Source organism: Ciconia boyciana, chromosome 6, assembly GCF_034638445.1.
Source record: "Ciconia boyciana chromosome 6, ASM3463844v1, whole genome shotgun sequence".
NCBI classification, from domain to species: domain Eukaryota; kingdom Metazoa; phylum Chordata; class Aves; order Ciconiiformes; family Ciconiidae; genus Ciconia; species Ciconia boyciana.
In genome coordinates, this window is record NC_132939.1 from 67534947 (window position 1) to 67559980 (window position 25034).

At 39.2% G+C, this 25034-nt stretch overlaps 1 protein-coding gene across 3 annotated transcripts; it reads left to right on the forward strand.

Moving 5' to 3' along the window:
- The first annotated feature begins 475 nt into the window (after positions 1 to 475).
- On the forward strand, positions 476 to 24758 carry DLGAP5 (DLG associated protein 5). 3 transcript variants are annotated; one of them, XM_072865365.1, is made up of 20 exons: positions 539 to 593; positions 1214 to 1271; positions 3657 to 3907; positions 5242 to 5450; positions 5884 to 5976; positions 7588 to 7672; positions 9726 to 9830; positions 10994 to 11064; positions 12719 to 13014; positions 13432 to 13553; positions 13636 to 13765; positions 14661 to 14746; positions 15359 to 15519; positions 17074 to 17166; positions 18368 to 18587; positions 19749 to 19998; positions 20347 to 20404; positions 21798 to 21963; positions 22353 to 22402; positions 23455 to 24758. In XM_072865365.1, the coding sequence occupies exons 3-20, from the start codon at positions 3667 to 3669 to the stop codon at positions 23575 to 23577; spliced, it is 2559 nt and encodes an 852-aa protein (XP_072721466.1). In that variant the 5' UTR covers positions 539 to 593; positions 1214 to 1271; positions 3657 to 3666; the 3' UTR covers positions 23578 to 24758. The 3 variants fall into 3 exon arrangements, with proteins under 3 accessions (XP_072721465.1, XP_072721470.1, XP_072721466.1); XM_072865364.1 differs by lacking the exon at positions 1214 to 1271 and having other exon boundaries at positions 476 to 593; XM_072865369.1 differs by lacking the exon at positions 1214 to 1271 and having other exon boundaries at positions 476 to 593; positions 13699 to 13765.
- Positions 24759 to 25034: the final 276 nt, after the last annotated feature.

A 25034-nucleotide genomic window follows, 5' to 3' on the forward strand; every position in this document is an offset into this window, starting at 1 on the left:
ATACAGGAGGGAATATAGAGGCAGCAAACCTCGGCACAACCCCAAGCCCTTTAAAGCCTGTGTAAACCCGGCTTCAGTTACCTCAGGAGGCGGCACAGCGAGGTCACTGAGGTACAGACACACGCCTGCCGGGACGCTGGGAGGGCGGTGCGAGGCCTGCGGGCCCCTCATCCTACCCCAAAATCCCTGTGGGGCGTGAGGGCACGGCAGCCCGAGGCTGCGGCCTGCACTACTCCCCCCTCGGGCAGGTAACCCCTCCGCCATCTTAGAGCGGCGCCCCCACGGCGGGCGGGACGCCAGGGAAAGGCCTCGCCCCCGCACGCCGCCGACCAATGAGCGGCAAGTGCGAGGGGGGGGGGGGAAATGCTCAGTGCAGCCAATGAGTATCAAGCGTGGCGATCACGGATGACCAATAAACAGCCTGCTCCGGGATTTCGGCTCTGCCCATCAACGGTCGGCCGTGAGCGGGCCAATGAGAGCTTGCGGGTGGGCCGGGACTGGCCAATGAGCGTTGCCGGGTGAGATTTGAAAGTGAGCCGAGGCGGGCGGCGTTGTGGAGGTTGAGGAGATCGCGGCGGCGGGGGTCGGCGCAGGTACGGCGGGGCCGCCGGCGCCCGGGGTGAGGGGGGCTTGGGGGCGGCGGCGGGAGCGGGAGCGGGCCCTGAGGCGGGGCCTTGTCCCGGCGGCCTGGCAGCGGTGCCTCCTCTCCGAGCTGGCCTGAAAGCACGGTGAGGCGGGGGCGGAGAGGGACTGAGGGGCCGAGCCGCCGGCGGCCCTTCGGAGCCGCGATGGGAAGCAGGGGACTGGAAGATGGTGTTCCGCTTATCGCCGTCCCCGGGGCCCCGTCTCGAAACCATTGAGTCTGGGCCTTATTCAGTACCGACACTTGCCGGGTTCCTGCTCTAAAAATAGCGATGTTTGCAGTTCCCGTTCTGCTTCGTCGCTATTCGGGCTAAAAATGCGAACTGTGCACTGAAATGTTTTTCACATCCGTATTACTCCTATGGTTCTTGTGGCCTTGCTGGTCAAAAGTGGTTATTTTCCCTCACTGTTTTTTTTTTAGAAAAATCAATCCTCTGATTTTTCAACTTTAATCTTGGTAGAATATGCTAGCCAGTCCCAAGTCTTTTCTTTCGTTTAAGCCCTTTATCCCTTTCCTGCTACTAGTCTGTACTTGAATTTATGCCAATTTAAATTCCAATTAATCTTCTAGACTCCTGTTTGGGCAAGGTACTACTCAGAAACCATAACCTGGAAAGAAAAGGAGACAGGTATTTATTTGTCCTAAGGAGATGTTTAGGACATTGAGCATGCCATACATTTTTAATGAGCCCAAAGAGATCGTGGGTAATCTGTTGCATTGCTTTTGCTGACCTGGGATATGAGTTAATCATACCTTTTTGGGAAGCCCTCTCTCTGTCTCTGCTTACGTGATATCTGCCTTCTTCAAGTTTCAGATGAATTCTGCTGCAGGATTACTTATTGAAAGGTAGATCACTTGCTCTTGAGGCTTATTCATGGGAGAAGGCCTTAAGTGGACTTATACTACAGTAACTAGGAAAATACTGTTCAAAGTAGAAGGTAGAGCATAAAAATCTTTTAAATGTGTTAAATATTTATCAGTGTTTAAGGCAAATGCAGCTTTCTGTAAGCTTGCCTGATAGGTAACAACATATAGTCTGCAGATATAGGTTATGTTACCTTCCATCGAGGTAAATTAAAAATTGTGTGTGCACTCTGAAGGGGCTGTGACTGTACTTAAAGAGCACGTTTAAGGAGACCCAGACACAGGGAATTTGTCCTGCAAGTCCACAGAGGAGGAGTGTAGAGACTTGATGCTAGCTGCTGCTTTTAGAGATTATTTTCTTCCACTGGGCTCAAAAAGCCTGCTTCTTCTAGGAGGTAGATAGTAGGGATGTATTACCACTAACTGTTTTCTGCATGGTTTTCTATGGGAATTACTAACAAGATCAGTCCAAAGATGGAGATGGATTGGAGATGCTCATGAACTAATCTTCCTTAATCACTTACATGTAAAGCAAGGCAAATATGACCTATGAACTACAGTAGAGTTAGTCTGATCATTTGCAATGATTATTAACTAACTGGCATCTTTAATCAATTTCTGAAAGTTGGAATGTAAGATGCAGGATGAAATGTAAGATATTCACAAATCAGGTGGCACTGACATGCACCAGCTCTTCCAGGATTACATGGAAGAGATCCAGTCTTTGATTTGAGTGCTTTAAGCTGAGTTTAGCTCTTTATTCCCATTTGCTCATTTACACTTCCACTGACCATTTTGCTCTCCTGCAGCACTGAATGTATTGGAAAAAAAGAAGCAAAATATACCCATTTAGATTTCTGACTCATATGTTATCTCCAGTATCTATTCCAAGCGCTTCCAGATGGTTGTGCAGGTACTGTTGGTGCTATACAAGTTACTCGCTCCATGAATGCTGCCATGAAGTGGGGCACAAGGAGCTGCCGCTGCTAGCAGTGATGGTATCTGAACAGACTTTGTCTGTATTCCTTTTTACGACAGCTCAGATTCTCTCCTTGCTTGCTTTTTCCATAAGTGTATACATTTTAAGAGTACTTTCTTATTTATTTCTGTACTCTTTCTGTTTATTTTGGTACTCTCTTCTGACATTTGGGTTTTTCAGTTAGGCTGCTGGTGTTGTTTTTGGCTTTCGGTAGCAAATGGAGGAGGAGGGGATTGACTTTAAGAAATCCTGTACACCCATAGTCAAGGCTGATCTTTTCAGTCCAGTTCACTGATGATTCCTTGAGCTTGATCAAAACTTGCTGTCTTGAAATTAAGAACCTCAGTAAGTGACCAATTTACTGGTCAATGAGTAATTGTTGGCTCTTTAGTTTAGCTCTATCACCCTCCTTACTGTAAAGCTGTTTTCTGTGAGTAATGGAAGATGAGAATTCTAAAAGACCCTGGTGGAGGTGGCAGTCAGAGTAAGGCCAATTGCAAGAACTAATCCTGACCCTCTCTCCAGGAAGAAAGCATGAAAACCCTCGATAAGACAGGCTTCAGCAGGATGCAGGGGATGGAGCTTTTACCATTGCTGTTAGCGCAACATATACGGACCAACTGATGTTCACATCAAGTCTTCCTCAGGTTAAAAAAAGTAGGGAGTAATCCTGCTTGAGAGAGAAATCCTGCTTGAAATAAATGCTATTGTATTGCAGTTGCTTCCTGGAAACTCGATTGGGAAATGGTGCCAAGTACTCCCAATGCATGACAAAAATGCCTTGCCATCAGATAGGGTATAATCTCAATGCTCAGTGGCAATGTTGCTTCCAAGTATTGTCCTACAACCTTGTCATTTACTTGCTTGTCTCCTTAACATGAAAACCATCTGTGTTGAAAACAGACCAGCAAGACAATCCCTGGCAGTGACACAGCGTCCCCTACTAATTCTGTCAGACTTGTTGATCACAAACAAACTAGCCCCTTGAATGCATAAAATAAAGAGAAATAATGAAGACTCATTGCTGAAATTGTCATTTGCTTTTTCTCTGGTACACATACAGAAACAAAGAACCTAGGGCTTGCTTTGTTTGGAACATGTAAACTCTTAATGAGAAGGGCAAAACAAAACATGACAGCTTTTTTCCTAATCATGATGATTTTTGTCTAGGGTCATCAAGATGGCTGCTACCTCCCAGTTTGCCAGTCGATACAAAAAAGATTTGAGTACAGAAACCCTCAGAACAAAAGTTGCTCGCAGAAAATCAATGCTTCAAAAGGAGAACAGGCACAAGTTGTTTGAAAAGGGCAGACAGTTTGGACTGGCAGATGTCAATGTTCAGCGCTCAAAAGAGAGAGGAATTTCTCAAATAAATGAGACAAGTGAAATGTGCTCTCAAGAGAACAGCAGTGTAAAACAGAGTAAGTAAAGACTTGATATAAAGCTTTTTTAAAATTGTTAAAAATGTCTTTAAGTAGATTTAGTAATATTATCACAGGAGCCTAATTGTGGTCAATGTTTTAATTTGAAGAAAAGGTTTAAGATTTAAAAAATAATGGACTACTACCAGTTCTTCGAACTGTTAAGAAAATCAAGTCTTAATACAGCTTTATCTCCTCACTGCTCTGGTGGTATGAATGAGGCTTTGCTCTGACTCGTCTGTAGCAGCTAAAGGAAGAATGCATTTTGCTATTAATATTCCATGGGAAGTCTCTTAATGATTGCTTTGTTGTTCAAGAAGTGAAAAAACCCTGATCTAAAATCTCATCTAACATATAATTGGTGTCTGTCATGTGCTTAAAGTATGCTTAGAAATGGGTATATTATATATTATATTATATGTATATATGTATATTATAATTGGGTATATATTATTATAAATGGGTAAATGCATGGTATAATTTTATTTTAAAAATTGCTAGGTTTTGATGACTTCTCTGTCCTCCCAGAAAATAGGGCCTGCATATATGCTGAATTTGGCCTCCCTGACTCTTCTGCATTCTTATGGCCTAGGGAATTAAGTTGATCTTTAAAAATGTTAACAGATTTCTTTAGAAATATTTTCACCTTCAGTATTTTGATAGCAGAAGATTATTGGCAGAAGGAGTGCAATCCCTACGTGATCATGTCAAATACGAAATTTAAGAAATTTCTATCTTGATTATCTTCAATAAATTTTAACTTTAAGTAGATACTAATTTTTCAGATAGACATGTAATTCAAGTTTCACATCATCTTAAGGTTTTATTCTGCCTCATTTATTCTCAGCTTGAGGCAGACTTTGATACCTAAAGGTGGCCTAAACCTCAGCTTTCAATGACATTACAAGTGTTTGAATAGAGAAACTGATACAAATAAACTAAATAAGTAGTTAGTGTTACTTTTAATATCAGTAACCTTGCAGGAACAGCCTGTACGCTATAAAATGGGTATGAGTTTACAGTATCGCTCAGGTGCAGATTTGGGGAGGTGTATTTGCAAGTTGCAATTTACCATTGAATACTCTTTTAGTAGGAAGGCTTAAAACAATTAAGAAAATTGAAGCTTTTAGCAAGCTAATAAATCACATGTATTTGCATTATAAGACTTTAATTGAAGCTTGCAAGCACAGATTCCAGCCAGTCTTCTGCTCTTTGACTTAGTATGTTCCTCTTCTATCTTGGAAAAGTTTTTTGAAATTTCTGGCTTGCTTATTGTTGGCTGAAAAATATTTTCAAAGCTTTTATAACATGCCTGTCTTCCATCTTTGCTTCAGAACAATCTACAAATGCAGCCACCAAGAGGATTAATGAACGCAAGGAAATGCTCCAGCGCTATAAAGAAGAAAAGGAACTTCGAAAACTGAGAGAGCAGAGAGAGAAAGCAAAAAAGGGTGTGTTTAAAGTTGGGTTATATAGACCAACTGCGCCTGGATTTCTTTCACTTGTACCTGAAGATCCAGTGATAGTGAAACCAAGAGAGAAGGTAATAAGAGTAATATTAAATAACTAAATGAAGTATATGTAGTATACTAGATTAAAATTTCTATTTGTATACAAAATTATGTGTATGTTATGCCAAATAAGCAGTTTCTTTTGTAAAAATGTTAGAAATATTTATTTTACAATAAGGAACAAGTAAGGGAGTAATTTGGCTCTTTTTTTTTTTTTAAACAAAGCTAGAAATAGTACTAGTGGTATGTTGGTTTTTGTATTTATGACTCTGTTCTCAGTTCAAAAACTGGAATTGGTAACTTGTTCCTATTTAGTCTGCTTGACTTGGAAAGTTTTTCAAATTACACACTTGACCTCATTTTGCACAGGTGTGTTGCTTTTCACACTTAGGCTTCTTGCCCACTCTAACAGTGACGGAGGGAAAAGGAGTATGTTAACTCTTGTTTCCTTGGGGATCTTTCCAGGCCGCTCCTGCTTTCTCCGGGAGGATTACTCGATCAAAGGCCAAGAACCAAGAAGAAAAAACTGTGATACCAACTGCATCTAAGCACTCTACGGTTTGTTTTTATATACGTTTCAGCAAATACATTTAGAGAAAAGGATGCCATTATTCTTCAGACCATAACTCAGAGTTGTACGCTTATGCGTTGACTGCTGTCTCTGAGGAGGTTTTCTGGGTGAGAAAGACAAATTAGGTCAGAAAAGCTTTCAGCAAGCTGATACACTGCATTGTGCTGAACTGAACTAGAGAGAGTTTGATTAGGTCAGTAAAACACAGAAAAGTGTACTGATCTTCCGGATCCCTCTTTCAATACAAAATATTGTAGTTGGCAAGGACTGCAAGTAAGAGTAGAGGTAGTAGTGCGGCTGAAGTTACATGCTTTGGCTTGGAGAACCAGTGAATCTCTCTTGAACGCTGAAAGTCTGTCATGAATGCAGATTATCAGAAGTCAGTTCATTCTTCTCCTAGATCACATTCTAGCAGCAAAAAGTTGCAGGCAGCCCAGCAAATTGACTGCATTCTTAAAAACTTGTTACAGTAGGAAATAACACTTGTTTTTAATGTTGAACTTGAAAGTATTCTTGCATATTAAATTGCATGCCACCTTATTTATCTGCCTGTTTAAAGATGAGGGATTGAGTTAGCCCAACTGTGATATTAGTTTGACTTCTTGGAGCCTATACAGTGAAAGAACTGGTGGGCATAACTGTTGAAATAATATTTATTTTGCTAATTTGGCATCTTAATTTCATAAAGTTGAAATGATATTTAAGTTTTACAAAATTGTAAAATGTTTCATCTCACATTAATGTATGCAAGACCAGCATTGCTAAATTTAGTTTTTTTCAACATGCCGGACATGGACCTGTCTGTTTTATTTTGTTGAGGAATTTTATCAGCAGGAGGTTTTTTGCCTTGCATTTTCCATACTGTACTCAGTATTATAAATGGGTAAAACCACTGGCTAAAAGTCAAAGTTGGTATATAGCATTTGTGCAAATTTCTATCTCGTTTTTCCTCAAAGCCTTATAAATGGAGATGTATTTTGTTGAGATGCAATTACTGTAGGTACCACCCATGATTAATCTTTACTGCTCAGAACAACATTCAAAGTCAAAATCACTTCAATGTGGACATATTTTTACTGTGAATCTTGGTAGTCCCTTCTGCTATTACTTGTATTAAAAAAGTAGGGGGTTTTGAGGAATTTCACTAGAGTAATCTGTAAAAGAAGCTATAATTTGAACCTAGCAATCTTGCCTTACAAAACTTTAATGCATTTGAAGGATTTCCAGTCATAACTTTACAAAGGGACGACTGAGTTTAATATTGATTTTATTTTTGTCTGAAAACTGTTTTTTAAAGCACCTAATATGTACTAAGGTGCACTAGTAACTGGCACCTAGTTTGATAGTAAACTGAAACTGTTTCTTAAATATTTTTCTTCATTATTTTTCTGGCAAATTCTTGATTTTTGTATAATGCATGTCAACACATGTTTAAAATGAGCTATTTTAGACATCCTTAATTTCTCTTTACTTTTTAAAGCCCTTTGTGCCAAATTACTTGACCATTTGTTTTACTGGCACCTAGCATAGATGACAGAAATTAGGCTACTTCATTTCTGGAAATCTGATACTTCACAAAAAACAATCTTCTCTTGTAGGTCTGTGCCAATGGGCACAGTGTGCGCCCTACACAAGCAGGACGTAAACAGATGAGTACAGACAAAGTGACTGAAAAAGAGAAAGGTATGAAAGTAGAGTGATTCCTACATCTGAATCTGAAAGGACACTGCTGTTTTATTTTTCTGACTCAATAGTTCTGACATTGTGGGACGGAGGGCAAGGAACATCTTCGAGAGAGATCCCTAGTATGTTTTTGGGTGTAGGAAACAAGTTCTTACGATGACCATTCCTACCAACTATGACAAGGGCAGCAGCTGGCAGATTATCAAGTGTGTGGCTCTAGGTATTGCATGTACTTGTTGCCTCTGTAGGCTGGGGGAAATGGAATGCGGGATACTTAATGCCATCCTGGTTATTGATTATTCACCCTAGGAGAGGGAGAAGGAAAAGGTCAGTAGGCAGAACTGCATGACTGCTAGCTGCCTTAGCTTTCTGTTTGTCTCTAAGAAAAATCACATGTAGTAGCTGCTGCTATTGCAGAAGAGCAAGTGACTACACCTGGAAAGATGAAGAATAGCTGACATAAGTAAAATATGAATTTTCCTTGGTATTGTGGGTAGCCTGAAAAAAAGCTGATTGTATGAGCTGTAAATATTTTCAGTGAATCTTTCTTCTGTCTATTCAGCAGACACGCTGTTGTCTGTGGTCTCTCAATGAAACTGCTTGTGTAAATCAGCATTGAAAAAGGTTTGGAACAGGATAAGCCTACTGGTAAAGCGCATTAGTGTATAATGTTAGGAGCCCAAACTTCCGGTGCACGCTAGTGTAACTGAGTAAATGTGTGATTGTCTTCTTCAGTAAATGACAAGTACAATCTCATGTTTTCATATTTTACAACAGCCCCTTCTGTATCTGTCACTTTCTATGTGACAATTATGTAAATTTCTTAAGAAAACAACAACAAAAACCAACCCATGCCACCTTTAAGGGAGTAGAATGCTTTTGATTAGAAATTCTTCCTGATAGCACAGTGATGTCCATGCCTTAGATAGATACGGTTAAGTCATGTGGAATATTGATGTTAATGCAAGATATTCAGTAATTCAGAGTGAAATGACTTTTGCATCGCTAATTTTAATTAAATCAGCAAGCAGCAGACCTTTATTTAAATAAATTTCAGTAGTGCCTTTGGTGAATACTGAAAAGATCTATTATCAGTGTTTGATATAACATTTAATTTTTGAAAAATTGTTGTCCACTAGACTTGATTATTCCTTTTTTGCTGAATCAAGAATATGCATTATATGTATTTAAACACTAGTAGAAAAATGTTAGTGAAGTGAATGTTTGGATAAATTAAATGTTATAGTTATTTATCTAGGGTTTTTTTTCCCAACTTGTCATTCTAGCTTCCACAGAATTGCAGCTTGACATTAAAAACTTGAATAGCATTAACTATAGCCAAGTGGGGCTACTAGATTTCAGGCAGATGTAGAGAGGGAAGGTATAAAGAGCTCCTGTTAAATTTTTCTGTGCAGGAGAATGCTATAATTTTTGAAGGATATTAGAAACAGTACTAAAATACAAAGATGAAAATGATTAAGATGGGTAATACAGTGCATGAACTTGTCATATTTTATAAAATATTTCAGCGGCAATTCCTCTTAAGAATACTTTGTTAGATTACATTAAATTCAGACCTTAGAATACTTTCATATAACAAGCAGGGCATCGCTTTGTTACACAGATGGCTTGCTTAAGCTTCCAGCTGTGCAAAAAACCATGGGAAGTTATTACTCTAGAAAGCTTCATCTGTAAAATGGGGATGATGTTGACTCTGATTGCAGGGAACATTGAGAAGGGTTCCTTATGCTTTGTACATGGCATCTAGCACACTGGTACCTTGATGGTCCTGGAGGTACTACTGTACCACAAAACCATCTTCACTCAAGATCCTTCAGAGCATTGCCTTGGTGCCGAGGCTCAGCTGTGCTGTCCGTGTTTAGCACTGCTTGCGCTGACCTGACAAAGAAACCCCTGCTGAGTCTGGCAAATTAATGCAACTAATAATTGCTAGTGCACTTTTCTGATTTCTACAAAACAAACTCTCAATTATATTACTTGAATGCAGCTTCTTATTAAGCTTTGAAATCTCTGGAATTAACATTTCTTACAGTGTTGCAGACTGCGGTCCAGACAGCCTCAAATGTAAGAATCACCAGAGCAGCCTCCTCTGCGGCTAGGCAGATGCTGAAAACAACACCTACTGCTGCTACTACTGGTAAGCGAGGCAGTGAATATAGTCCTGCTTGTGTAGCTCAAGCCTGATGTGTAAGTATTTGAAATAGCATGCTGTGAAGAGATACCATCTAGTACTGGATAAGCGAGCACGGGAAAAACCATATGTATGTTTATATGCTGCTGTTAGACTCATTGTCAAATGATATACTAAGACAGCTCTGTTGTCTTTAGGATCTTGCTCATCTCTCAGGCACTCTGTTGTGCGTATCAGCTTGTTCTGAACTGTCTTGGCACACTGCATTCTGCTGTGTAACTATCTCCTTTGAATAGATAGACTGTATGTAAATCATGCCAAATTGTCATGTAAGAAAGGGACTAAATACTATATCACTTAGACTCTCATCTGGAACTCTATTGCAATATTTAAATCAAGATGTTGAAACCAACATTGGACAGTTTCCCATAAAATCCATCAGTGTGGAGCATCAATATCCATATGGTAATTATAAACTGAAAGAACAAAACCAGAAGTGGTAAAGATTTGGCAGTTTGGTGTATCACTGTTTAAGAACATAGGATTAAGTCTGATCAGGAACAGATACCTCTGGACGAGATGAAAGCCTGTGTTCTTCAGGTCAGGAATTTATCTTTGTCCATGTTTGTCTGTTTACTAGAATAGGGGAACATGATGGTTACTGAAGGGGAAATTTTTAGTATATATTCTTGTTCTCAGGATATTCTCTAGAATGTTTTGCAGTGTTCCTTGTTTTATATATGACAGAATTTAATCCCTAGGCTGAAAGCATAGCTGTGTTAGTATCGGTTTCAATTCACCCACAGAAATCCTATGCCATATACAAATTTAAAATCTGAACTCAAATTGGCTTGACATTATCTCTTCAGCCTTTGAGGAAATAAGGTGGCTTTTATTTTTTAGTATATGACAACATGTAAAGACTAATGACTTAATGGATCTGTTTTCCTTTCTTGGTGATGCATCTCTTAATGGGCTGTTAAATCCTAGGCCAGGTTTTCTTTTGAATGAACTTTTGCAATGAAGTGTCTGCCCTCTAGCCACCTCTCGCTCAAGAAACAAAACAGTCTCTCCCTGTCTCTAACCACTGGACTTCTATGGCAATCTTTTGGTGAAAGATTATCTTAATCGGATGCCTTTTTGACCTTTGGGAGTTGCTCTCATTCTAGGTAACCAGTCACAAAGAAAGACAGCAAATGTGGGAAAGCAGAAGAAAGCAGTCAAACCTGACATCACGGAGGTAGGTCATTTAATATTTGAAATGGAAAAGCAGTAAAACTGATTTAAGAGCCAATAACAGTGTAATTGTAGCTCAAATGTACTTCTGTTCAAGCATAGAAGTAATAAGAAGTTCACTAATAAGCTAGATTTTGGGAAGAAGCTGTATGTATTTATAGTGCCATATTTTTAAAATTAAGATCAAATATAGCTTGCTTATATGGATGACTTGGTTACTGATCAAGATCTGGACAATGTTTTAAATTAGACAAGAAGTTCTTACATGACATATCTCATGCCTGATGTTTTAACTAGTTAAAAAAAAAAAAGCCCTGCTTTGCCGGTTTTATCTAGCATTTGTAAATTTTGTGCAGTTCATTCCTTTTTGAAACATGCTCTGAATGTATCCTTTTCATGCTAGGGTAACAACATGAGACTTCAGAAGCTAAGAAATAAATGCGTTTTTAGGTTTTGAACCACGAAAAAATAAAGCTGGAAATGTTATTCTCTGCAAGGTAGACATATCATAATTAAAGGCAGTCATTTTGGTTCTCGACGTCACTGCTACAACAAAACTCTTCTGCCTCTACATAGAGACAGCAATACGTGAATTCATCGTAGCCCTCCAGCCCAGGTTCCCAAACAATTTGCGTACGCATTCCTGCACTGACAGTCCTGTGGGAGAACCATCGATTATTTTTCTCCTTCTTTGCACTCCACCATTCCCTCTTACCTTGTGTTTCCCTCACGCCTCCCATCTCCACTCCTGTTTCCATAACTGCAGCTGTGCTCTAGTATTGTCTTGAGTAGGAGGCACTTAGATCTTTGCTCAGGTAAGTACCTCTTCACAGGCAGGAGTTACTTTGTGCTGCCAGTTGGTAAACTCTTGCTGTAACCTCAGTCATCTCATTACAAGAAGTGTGTTAAAAGTTGAATTCAAGGCTTACATTCCAAGCAGGGGTATCTAAAGTATTACAAGACTTACAGTGGACTGAAGATGCATATTTTCTCGAAAAACAATCTAAGCTCTTTTGGCTGGTTCGAGCTAACAATATCTCAATATAGGTATCTCAGAAATGCGTTCTGTGTAACTATCTGGTCACTCATCTCATAGGAATGTGGATTCAACTTATTGATTAACTTTTCTTCCTCTTTTAATGACATTCTGTGGTCCTATCTGCACTTGTCTTGGGCTGCATTCCTCAGCTATCAGCTTATTTTAGCTTGTTCTTCAGTCTTTGAATTAGAGTATGTGTATAAACTGTGATTATTCAACAGGCCTAGTTGGATTTGGAGACAGTAATTCTGTTCTTGAGGAGCTTATCACCTTAAAGCATTTTTTTTTTCTAGCAGTGGGAGCAAGCGTTTGCTAATTTCAATTACTGTTTTGGTAGGCAAGGTGTTCTGCTACTTTAAGTCCTTCAGTGGATCTCTGTGTTCCTTGTAGTGTAGCAATCGCTGTTGCTAGAATGATTCGCAGGTGTCAAAACCAGTTGGGCTTATTGGTAAATCATGACTTCTGTACACGTATGCTATTGTAGAAAGTGACTTATCTGAAACTGTTGCCTTCCTGATGGCTTTTCAGACAGTCATGTTCTAATTCAGCCCATGCCTATAATAAACATTTTATTGATTTGATAATGTTGTGTTTGCTTTCTCTATTTGTGCTGTTATAGGTAATTCCTTCTAAATATGAAGTGGATAAAAATGCTCAACTGGATCCAGCGATGAAAGATTCTGCAGCTGATTCTAAACATTCAGTGTCAGTAGAACTTCAACAGGAACAGACCTCAAGGGAAAATAAAAACAATTCTACTCCAGGGAGATCCAGAACACGCTCTTTTGCACCTCAAAACTTTGTGTTTCAGCCATTAAATGGATTAGCGACCTACAAAGTTACACCCATGACTCCTTCTAGGGCAAATGCATTTTTGACACTTGATGCCTTCTGGGATTTTTCGAAATCTCCAGTGTAAGATCTTTTCTTCTAATGGCCTAAAATGCAAGTGAACCTCTCTGTGATGCTACAGAAAACATCAGCTTTCTATAGAGAGATTCCCTGGGTAGCAAACTGTTGTGTTGTTGAAACACCTGATCATCATGGCTGCTATTGTTGCTTAATCAAATGTGGGCTTAATACAACAGCAAAGAAAGCTATATAATGTATAATCTTGTCTGTGCTTTAAAGTAAAGCAGCTCCATATATCAGGGACTTGTGCCATATATATCTATGCACAGATTTATTAATTTTAATAGGAATTGCTCGCATTCTCTGGTGTTGAATGTAAGATACCCAAAAATGCCCCATTTGGTAGGCTATCTGGCCATATTTGATGTCAGTTTCTACTGTGTCTTAACTCTAAATGTAATTTTTTGTTTTTTTTTCCAGTAATATAGTTGAAAAATCCAGTGAAATTAAGGCACAAGAGCCTAATTTAAAAAGTCAAATTTCACCTGCTGGTAAAGGCATTCAAGAACAGCAAATCACTACAAGTTTGAAAGGAGAAAAAGGTATGAAGTTCATGTTTCATTTATTGTTCTAATGTTTTTATTTTTCACCACATTCTGAGCAAATGCCTTTCATATTTTTCAGCAAGTGAATCAGATGAGAAAACTTCCATTTGGAGATCAAATGAAACAATTCCTGTCTCTACAGATATAACACCACTTGAAACCAAGTCAGATGATATAAGAGAGCAAGAGCATGACGTGCCCTATTTCAGGTTTGTGTTCATTTGTTTCAGTTCCCTGTTGTCTGTTCTGAGGTCCTTAACATGTGTAACAAGACATCTTGTAAAGATTAGCTTACGGTGGTTGGTGCCTGTCAGCAATAACCTGAGTAGGCACACATTCCTCACTCTCCCCCCCGGTGGAATGGGGGAGAGAATCAGAAGGGTAGAAGTGAGAAAACTTGTGGGTTGAGATAAAGACAGTTTAATAGGGAAAGCAAAAGCCACGCACGCAAGCAAAGCAAAACAAGGAATTCCTTCACTCCTTCCCATGGGCAGGCAGGTGTTCAGCCATCTCCAGGAAAGCAGGGCTCCATCACGCCTAACGGTGACTTGGGAAGACAAATGCCACCACTCTGAATGTCCCCCCCTTCCTTCTTCCTCAGCTTTATATACTGAGCATGACATCATACGGTATGGAATAGCCCTTTGGCCAGTTTGGATCAACTATCCTGGCTGTGCCCCCTCCCAACTTCTTCTGCACCTGGCAGAGCATGGGAAGCTGAAAAGTCCTTGACCAGTGCAGCAACAACTAAAACATCCCTGTATTATCAACACTGTTTTCAGCACAAATCCAAAACATAGCCCCATACCAGCCACTATAAAGAAAATTAACTCGATCTCAGCTGAAACCAGGACAGTAGTGCAAGTAAAGAATATAAAATTCTGGAGACTAACACCTTGTCCGAAAGAAAACAAGCTTGAAAGCAGTACAAAAGAAATTGCATCTCAGCTAGTCAGCAAACTAAAACAGTCTAATGGCTTCTGCTCAAAGGCAGTGTAGCTTATCTGAAAGCAAAAGGATAGTAGCCATGAACAGTCACAAGTAGTGACAGCAGTTAGAAAATTCTCCAAAACTTGATTTTTTCCAATATCCCTTTATTTTTAGAAATGTTCTTCGATCTGAGACAGAGAGGCTGATGTCTCAGTGCCTCCAGTGGGATGGAAAATTTGAGCTGGACATTCCAGAGGATGGTAAGACTAAACTGTAATAGGCATTAGAAGGGGTGTTATGGTAACTGAAGGGGACAGAGGGAAGTATGTGTATCTGAATATATTTGCAAAATAGCACTGTCTACAGCACTTAGTAAAAGTTGTATTAGATAAAGTTTAGAGTTGTATCTGCCTCAAGACACAAAGGCATGCTTTATCGCCTAATACTAAAGCTTATGTGTAGTACTTGACATGGTAATGCTTGACACTAAAGTGAACAAAGTGCATATCGAAATAGGTTTTCTGTTGGCGGTTTTAAGTATATTTAAATGTGTGAACTTTAGCCAAGCTGATTTTTTAAAATAAAATTAGATTTTAGTGTAGAATAAGTGTCATCTGGGAAAATGAAGATGACTTGTCAATGCTTAGCTTAAAGACTTACAGAGATAGTAACATTTTTTTGAAAGAAGTAAGTTTAGAGCAGTTCAATGGATAGGTATGCTCCATCTGAATTGTGTTGCAAGTCTGCAATAGGTGAAATTATTTGAAGCAAGAAACAAATTCCAGACTCTTCAAAGACTTATTTAATATCAATTGTGAAATGATGGATTATTCTAAGATGTACTTTCTTTATTGTTTTCTTGTTGCTATCAGCTAAAGATCTTATTCGCACCACAGTTGGTCAGACAAGACTGCTCATAGCAGAAAGGTTTAAACAGTTTGAAGGACTGGTGGATAACTGTGAATTTAAACGGGGTGAAAAAGAAACAACGTGTACAGACTTAGATGGATTTTGGGACATGGTTAATTTTCAGGTATGTACTTGCATGTTAACCTACTAGAATAAAGTTGATGGGGTTGTTTATGAGCAATGGATTGAAACTATTCCTTTGTTTTTTGAATATTGAGAGTCTGATTTTTTAATGTAAAAAACCGCAGATCCTTATTTAACACTTTCTGATGGTGAATAGTATCAGCTGGTATACTATGATTTATAATTCATGGACCTGTTCATCTGTTGTCTTCTTGTGGCCTATCTTGTTTTTCTCTAGAATGGAGGCATGTAGCCAAGTCTTATTCTGGTTTGGAGTGAGGATACAGTCACAATGTCTACCTGGACCAAAAGCTAGGAGCTTTTGCAAAATTCCTGGAGCTCACCCGAAAAGTTAGGGGTTCCATGCTTCAGTGTGAGAATAATGCAGAAACTACAATAACCTTATTTAGGGGTGAGCTTAGATGGTAGAAAACCTTCATCTCTATTTGTCTTTTGATGCTTCCATTGGTTTCAGAATGAAATATAATATTCTAAAATATCAAAATAGCTCTTGACAGTATTTATAAAGGAGCATTCTACAAAGGAACTTGTAACTAGTTAAATCAAATGCAAATACAGATTTATTCTTAAGGTCCTAGTTGTAGGTCTTTAATTCCCTCCAGAAGGCGTAAGGGTGCGACCTGCTTATACGTCAGAGATATTTGAGGGGAACTTTGCTAGAACCTGTAACTTGAATAAGAGGGTTTACCTGTGCTTACGATGTATTTGGGAGCAGCTCAAATTTCTCCTGAGCATACCCACCTTTCCCTTAGATAAACTTGGAGTAACAGAATTACTAACTCTCTCTCTTTTTGCATTTTTTTTTTGTTTGTTTGTGTCCTGTGGGTTTCAGGGAGGATGTAAAGGACTTGTCACTTCAGTGGCCAGTCTGCTGTATATAAGCCTTGTGTGGCCTTACTAGCAAATGAGGCACGTGTCTCCATTACAAAGCCTAAGGAGAACAAGGCTGTTGCATTATCAGTCAGGGAGGAGGTAATGCTGCAGAGCTAGTTTGTCTCTAGTCACAGGATGTCACGAACAAGCACAAACTGCATCAGGAAGCTGTTCAGGCTAGCAGCTCAAAGAAGCGAACAAGCTTGCATGACGTGTTTCTTACATAATGGAAGACTAATGCTTGTTTGGTATAAAAACGATTAATGCAGTGTGTTCTTTTGCATTCCTTAAATGTCACCGTTGTTGAAGTGCTTAAGTTCAGCACAGGAACAGGTTGTAAACCAGCTCCTTCATTTAAGATGTTAGATCTTACTGAATTATTCTATACTTCCCCTACTAACCTTTAAACTTTGGAAATTACACCAGTCTTGTCATCTAATCTGAAGCTTGTGTATGTTAGCGTAACCTTCATGTCAACTGTATGAGAATATTTAATACTTAATATCAGTTGGTGGTTTGATTTGCTTCTGTATTTAAAGCAAAAGTATTTAAATGCATAACTATGCTTAAATTTGTAACCTGATTTTATGAAAACACTGTTCTATTGTGAATCTGAGAAGTCTTGCAAATTAAACCTGGACTTTTCTGGGATTTCCAATAGATAGAAGACATGAATAAAAAATTTGATAATCTGAAGAAGCTTCAAGACAATGAGTGGCAACCACTTGATGTCCCAAGTAAAGCAATTGTCAAGGTATGAATAGCCCCTAAAGCTTGTCTCCTAAGGCATCAAGATGCAACAGTGTGGTGAGATATCTAAAATAACTAGTAAGCTGCTACTGCAGTAGTGAATACTCTTCTTAAATGGAAGTTCCTTCTAAAGCCCTACTCATCTGGCTTCTTTAGATGTTAATGTTTGAAAATGCAGTGAAATTCCTCTCCAGGTGCACCCTTCTCCCTTGCATCTCCCAAGTGCACTTGTAGTAGTTGGTGTTTGTAATGATAGTTGCCTCTTTTGGCTAGGAAGGTTAGAACTAAGAATTAACAATGACCCTTTTGGAGTCATTGGACTCTTTGCTAGTAAGGCAAGTCTGTTAAATTTAGAATAGAAATTCACCCTTCAGATGTAGAACACTTTCTCTGGGCCACTGGTGTTGGCACTGACTTAACTGAAAAGGAAACCACAGAGGAATTTGGCAGTGACTGCCAGTTTTGAGTAATGAGTGCTAAATTATAATGGTGTCCCATTAATACAATACCATGGGTAGCATTATACTACTAATTCTCTAAGCACAAAGAGTTCTGACACCATCTAAAATAAGTTATTTCTGATTGCAAAATAAGCTTTAATGTAACCTATTTTATCTATTCTTTGGTTTGGAATATATAATTGCTTCTAATGACTGAATATCAGGTCATATTCACATTGCCTAAACTCCATCCAGTTCCTTGAGACTGCTCAACTAATCATAAGAACGATAATGAAGGTCGATTAGAAACTCCAGGCACAGGAAACTGGAAGGAATGTAGTCTGTGTGAGCTGCCTGTGAATGTCAGAACCCTACAGATGGTACAAGACACAAAACTTCGAAAAATTGAATGCCAGGAGAGACTTCGCTGGTTGACTGGTGTCTGTCCTGCAGTGACTTTATCTCCCTGCCACTAGGAGTCCCTGTATCCCACTGTTTTAAAACATGTTAACTGGCTTTGTTAGAAAAAAAACCGTACTGAGTATTTCTGAACTGCAGACTTAGTATGCAGAATCCTTAATATTGTCATCACAAACTAACCTTAATAGCTGAATGGCAGTCCAAGAGATTCTGGAGATGAACGGAGACCTTGTCTCCAGCATGCCTGTTGCTGTCTCTGTGTGGCCAGCAGCTGCGTAGATGTTCATGTGCAATTGCTTCTATCTGAAGCTTCCAGATGTGACCTAGACCTTCTTACAATTTCAGAAAAAGACTATTCCAAATGGAGTGTCTAAACCAAAGCTGGGAGCGGCTGGAAGAACTGCTGCCCGAAACCGGCTTGCTGCTATAAAAGCAGCTATGAGGGATAAAATGAAGCATGACGGAGCTGGTGATTGTACACATCAGGAGAAGCTACCAGAAGTAGAAAAAGTGGTTTTTGAAGCGGGATTTTTCAGAATTGAAAGCCCTGTGAAAACCTTTCCAGGTGGGTGAAGCTTAATCATGATTTCTGTGACCTGCAAGTACTGAAGAGAGTTTAACCAGTCTCATTGGGGAGAGGAATTATGCTTTTTATACTGGATACAACTCCAGTACTGGACACAATAAATATTTCAACTAGTGGTTAATTACGTCAGAGATCCAAAGTAAACTGTTCTACATGAATGTACTGATTTGAGTGATTATGGCAACAGGAAATCTCTGCTTAGAGAGAGGTAAAAGCAGCCGGTTCATGTTTTTTTTCAGCGTGTGTTTAACAATCAAATTTTAATCCAAGTGTTCCCAGACTTAGCTGATGAACAGGTTCATCAAAGTCAATGCAGGCTAATGTCCTCTATTTGTAAGACAGGAATAGGGATTTTTTTGAACTAAATCTCTTGCAGTGCTGTCTTCAAAGCTGCAAATACAGTATACCTGTAATCTGTATTCACGTTCAACAAGATTGTAACATAATTCCGGTCTGCTATAAAAGCTGTTTAATAGGGTTTTTTGAGCTCAAAATACAACTTTATTTTCAGTATCTATCTTATTGCAATCTATGTGAAGCCAGTGTTTTCAGTAATCCTTGACTCTTTGGGAACCATTCTGCTTCTCTCCCATTTCTAGTTCATAAGCTGACTTTCAATTTCACAGTTTATTTTTTTTGTGTCGATCTCTTTCCTCATCACAAGACTAGCAATTTTTTTCATATGCCTCTTGTTAGTAGAGGAGACCTTCTGAAAAGCTTTGAGCCACACTGGGTTTAAGCAAGCTCTAGCAGAGAATCTGTTCTAAGAATCAGTTCTGAATCTGTGTCTTAAATTCTATTAAAATTATCTAATGTAAAAGATGGAAATTAATGACAGCTTTCGCCAGATGGACTTTTTGATAAGAACAGCAAGTCTCATTATTTCGGGTTCTTTGTAAAGGGATAGCCATTACTAAATTGCTTAGCTGGAGTTAAGGTAGTTTTTGTAACTTAGTGACCTACTCCTGTCACCTTTTTTCAATTTCTCCTTGCAGTATATATAAGATTTCAATATAATATTTGTATAAGACAATTCAGCAAGCAGAAAACAATAGTGTTCCTAGCTAGAATCCAAACAAACAGTTAACTTCATCTTCTGGAAACTGCTGTAGTAATGAAATGTTAAACGTGCTTTTTCAGGCTTGCTTTCAAAGACGCCTCAGAGATATTCCCAGCGGACTTCTGAAAAACGGGCAACTCCAAGATCATCCAGTAGAGCTTTGCTTCAGAGCATTCCTTCTGTTCTTTGTAACCCTGAGGACACAACTGCAAAACAAACACCACCAGTGCTCGAAGGCTTCCACCCAGCACAAAATTTGAAAATGCACCAATTTCCCACTGGAAAAACTCCCCCACTGGAAAAACTTCCTGGTGGTTTTCTTGAACAAAGGTATATGTGTTAAGGCAGCTTTTAATTAACTTTGTACAAATAATTTTATAGTTTTAACTGAAAGAATTAATATTAATACCAAGTAAATGTTACCTTTCAATTTGACAGTGATAAAGGTTGCAAAGTCCTTGTGTCTTTTCCTTCCCTCAAGCAAATATTAAGAGCTTTGCCCAAATGTAATTTTGCTGCTGGGGTAGAAGTTTATTTTTTGCCCAGAAAATTTGATATAGCTGACCAGTGCCAAACTAGCAAGTGTAATTGCAGAACAGATTGTAAGATCAGTTGGGTAAGTCAAAAGCTGATTGAAGGTGATTGAGAAGAATGAAAACATTTTGGTTTCTCTTTCAGCATTTCTGTAGTTGCAGAAGAACACAGTCCTGTTGCTGGCACAGGAGAGGAAACTAAGGTAAGCCATGCTTAGTTCATTTCTGTGCATTAAATATTTTATTATTATTAGGGGGAAAAAAAAGTTCTTATTAGCCCCAGATGCTTGAATTTCTGATCAATTCCTCATTTATGTATCTTCTGTATTCCTCAGGCTGGTGCTTTTTCCTTCTCAGTATGGACATAGATAGGGACTGCTGCAGTTTGGGGACCTTGTCTAGCAAAGAGCTATCTCTTGTTGGCTGCTGTATGATGACACTTGTTGCTTGGACAAGCAATGTTGCTTTGAAGTCCACTACCTGTTTTCTGGTGTGAATTTTTTTAATTGCTTTTGCATTTCGGGACCATGACTAAAGGTAACAGTAGTATTTAGCTGTCTGGGTCCTCCTGCTGCCATAGCAGAGCATTGGGCTGTTACACTGTTTAAAGGTATAGCAAAAGCGGTGTTACTAGGTATCAGGTATCAGAGTTCAGAAATCCATGCCCTGAAATGTCTGAGGACTTGGTGACATGCCTGTTTGAGTAGCCGTAAAAAACCAGGAATGCAGCCTTCGTAGTTTAGATGATACTGTGCTACTCAGTGAAAGCCAGTGCTTTGCAGTTTGTCATCCTTTAGTACCTTTCATTGGAAATGGAGTATCTTAATTTTATTTGTTAGTGCTTGGATCTGTGCATGACTGTGGCAGTCATTTCCTCCCCCCACCTCCCCGTGTATGTAATAAAAAAATACTAATAATCTTGGTTACTAGTTTGTTCTTATGCCTTTTACTTCATCCTTTCCCTGTCAAATGAGAAATTGCTTGTTGGTGATGTTGCTCTCTGGGGAAAACTGTGATAATCTTTAACTTTCAGTATTGCTGATAGGTTTTTCTTGAGGTAAAGTCTCATTAGAGAACATCCTCAGAATGTTTTTGGCACTTTAAGTTCAAAATCTTCTTTCAAGCGGAAGAACTTCCTTTATACTCTCTAAGAGATTATCAGGCTTACAAGGGTGTTTGGGAAATACTTAATGTGAAATGGATCACAGTGTTAAGCTGCAAGCCTTGTCCTTTCTGTCCTTTGTATAGTGTCTGGGGTTAAAACCCTGTCTCTCTGGAATGGTCTATAAAACTTGCAGATTAGATGTATGGACTTGGTTTGACGTAACAGGGACATGCTGGTTTCTGTAAACTCGCATCCCTTGAATGTTCTGGCTGTCTCTTCACCTTTGTGCTTTCTGCATCAAAAGCTGACAAACTTCCTTTTATTGCAGACAAAACAGAAAATAAGAAAGCTTCTTAGTGCCATAGGTGCTGCCTCGTGTCCATCTGATTTCACTGATGTTTTCCTTTTGGCTCTCTGGGAAGCAAAGCTAGGTACTGCAGACATCTTAGCCTCTCAGAGGGCAAGGAAGAGTTAAAATTCCTCTTTTTCAGGTGCTGGAAAATTCTGGCAGTGAATTAAAAGTAATGGATGGCATGGAAGAGATGGAACTATCTGCTGCAGAACAAGGACAAGATATTGTCATGTGCAGTCCGGAGAAGGAGACCTGCACAGAGACTAACTTTGCTCATTCTGGAGAACCAAAAATACATCAGACAGGTGCATATCTTAAAGCTGCTCAGTATAGTTTGTGTGGTATTGCTGGAGCCTTATGATTATTCGAAAGTTTTATGGTAGTCTAAATATTACTCTTTGAAATCACTGTCATTGTAGCTTGGTTAATTTATGTATGCTGTTAGCAAAACCTCCTTTAGCTAGCATGACTTACACATGCGTTGCACATGAGCAAACAGTGCCCCTCAGATTTTTCTGTATAGTTTCCATGTGATATGTGAAGGAGAAAGCTAATGTAAAAGGCTCAAAGTAGAAATAAATACAGGCAGTTTAGGGTGGGCTTTTTTTCAGTAAATGCAGAAAACAATACTGTTTTGGCAGCTTTGGCAACATCAGACTAACTTTAAAAAAAATGAAATATTCTTATTTTTCAGATGTTTCATGTAGTGATTTGGCATCCATTGACAGAAATCCTTTTGATATGGTAAGTTGACCTTCAGGTTTGTTTGACTAAGACAATCTGCATGTTGCAGTACTGTTAACCTTTCCTACAGAATCAGTAACTGCACAAAGTAAATTAAACTCTAAGATGTTATCGAGCCAGTTCATATAACTTACTCTAAACACAAGCCATAATTCCTGTCTCCCTGCTCGGGCTCACACTGTTACTCCTTATTGCACATGATGAGTGTAGGGTGAATCAAGACATTTGTAACAGAAGAATGTCTGATTCTTATCAGATTGATCCTTTAAATTATATTTCTTGTGGATTTCCGTGTAGTTATTTACTAATGTAATGATCAGCCTGGGCTTTTCCTTCCACTTTGTTCTTGGAGTTTTCCAGGTCTGTCCCATCCCTTTTTTTCTTACAGCTTTATCTTTTAGAGCTGGAAGTAAGATTCAACAGGGAAAAGCAGGTGTGCAAAAACTTTCAAATTGTTAAAAGAATTTGGGTGTACAGTTTCCTTGGTCTCATGTGAAAAGTCCTCTTTAAAATATGGGTTACTGCTTTAAATGGACCACATATTCACTTCTTATTTTATGTCTGGAAATAAGCTTGCAAAATTTCTCGTAGGAAAGTCACGGTACTTACAGCGGCACGTGATTTTGAACCGTGGCTGTTGCTTTGAAACAGTATGGTATATAGCAAGCACATTTTAGTATACTTAGTACATCTACTGAATCACTGCAGGTTTCAGATCTGCCTGACGGACCTGTGCTTTGCTTATTCCAAAGCTGCGATGTGTCCGCAGTACTGAGAGGCAAGAGAATTGCATGCTTCTCCTGTTCCCTTGTCAGCAGCATTTCCTGCTAGTTTTTGTCCTGTGATGTTTAAGTGGCCTCTCGAGCAGGCAGGCACCTCACATACATCAGGAGTTGCCTGACAGTAATTACGGCTGGGCTGGTGTTTAGATAGATGTCATTAGAGACAGGGAAATTTGCCATTAGCTGATTCCATGTGTCATTGCAGTGCTGTTTTGCAGAGCAGGTAATTGCTCCTCAGACACTTACTTTGCTCTCTGATTTCTCCCACAGCCAATGCTGGATGCTGAGCTTCCCTTCACTCCAGTCAAGAGCAAAGCCCAGAAGTTTGTGGCAGCTGAAGCATTCACTGACCTTATTGTATTTTCTCCCCTTTCTTCCTCTGGGGAAAAATGAAGAGTGACTTGAAATTCAAAATGTGTAAACTATATTAACAAAAAACCCACAGAGGATATCTGGAATACAATCTGCTACCCTTGAACTGTGTTCTGAGAGAAGGAATACCTGCAGTATTTTGTAGCGGAACTTATTAAAATACTTTGTTTTATGGTGCAGTCGTTATGCACTGTAAGTACCGCTGTATATTAGTAGCGGGGTGTTTGCTGGTTATACCTGCTGTATCCAGTGATTGCATATTCTGACTACAACCTGAAATATTTTTATTTTTGTATAACTTCATGTATTTCCTGTCTACTTCAAGTTGTAAAACTCTTCATCTTTAAGCTTTTCTGTCCTGACCTTACCTCATGAATTATTATTACAAGATGCCGATCAGACTAGCTGTACCTGTGCCCTCTTTCTGATGCGAGGACACCTTCTGGGGGTAAGACTCCGCCTGTTGCCTCCCCCGAAGCACTGTTTTCATACTCAAATTGCTGTTATGAGGGTACTGTTGCACCCTTAGGCTCCAGTACTCTGTGCATTAACAACTCTGCCTCAGCAGCAGATGTGGCAGGGTTTGATGCATGGAATTCTTTCCTGTGGGAGTCTTGCTGGGGTTTAACAGCCACTTGCTTTGGAATAATAGAAACTATCTCAGAGCAAGGATTTCAAAGTCAGAGACTGTCTTTTCCTGGCAGTGTATTAAAATAGGCATTGGTTATTATTTCCTGTAAGGACACAGTTATCTGTTGAATATCATAAGTACCTTCAAGCCAAACCCTATTTTCTCTTTGCTTTTTCATGTGAAAATCTCTTAACCTCTTTCTCTGAACGCTTGACATGTTCACCTCAGCCTCTTCTTGCATCTTGTTCCTTATGCATTCTCTTATCTGGACTGTAATATATTTATGCAAAAGGAGCATGTCAGTTATATATACTCTATATTTGAGTTAGGAGTATTAGAGTACCTCCAGTTATATTTTTAACAAATACCTGACTGGGCTTCTTCTCGTAACGGTGACCTTAGTGTAATACGCACGTTCTTCCACTAGCCTTTATTTTAAACCAAGCCAAGATAATTCAAATCCCTCAGCAGAAAGCATTGCTGCTCCAGCTGGGGGAGCTTGTCTGATGTAAATTTTAACCTGGAAGCTGTGTACTGATTACACTGAAATAAATAGAGGAAGCTAATGGTGTTACTGTGCTGGAATCAACTTTCTTCATTACTAAACTCCAGTTATCCGGATAGTTTCAAACAGATAGCTCTTAATGACTTGCCTGCTCTGGTCAGTCATCAGCACTGTGCAAGGAATAGTGGTAACGAGGGATTTCTGACATCTGACGCATACACTTAAGCCGATGCCAGCAGTGTGCTGGTCTAGGCTGCTGCATCTGCTGGCAATTTCAACACTGTGCTGCTTGTAACTTGGCATCTCCAAGTATAAATGAAGCAACTGTTATAAAAGAGTATG

Bases quoted from the DNA above. Each gene is read 5' to 3' on its own strand.
- DLGAP5 (XM_072865364.1), top strand. From the start codon at position 3,667: ATGGCTGCTACCTCCCAGTTTGCCAGTCGATACAAAAAAGATTTGAGT. The intron at 3,908-5,241 runs GTAAGTAAAGAC...TCTTTGCTTCAG, and splicing joins GAACAGCAGTGTAAAACAGA to AACAATCTACAAATGCAGCC. The intron at 14,747-15,358 runs GTAAGACTAAAC...TGTTGCTATCAG, and splicing joins GCTGGACATTCCAGAGGATG to CTAAAGATCTTATTCGCACC.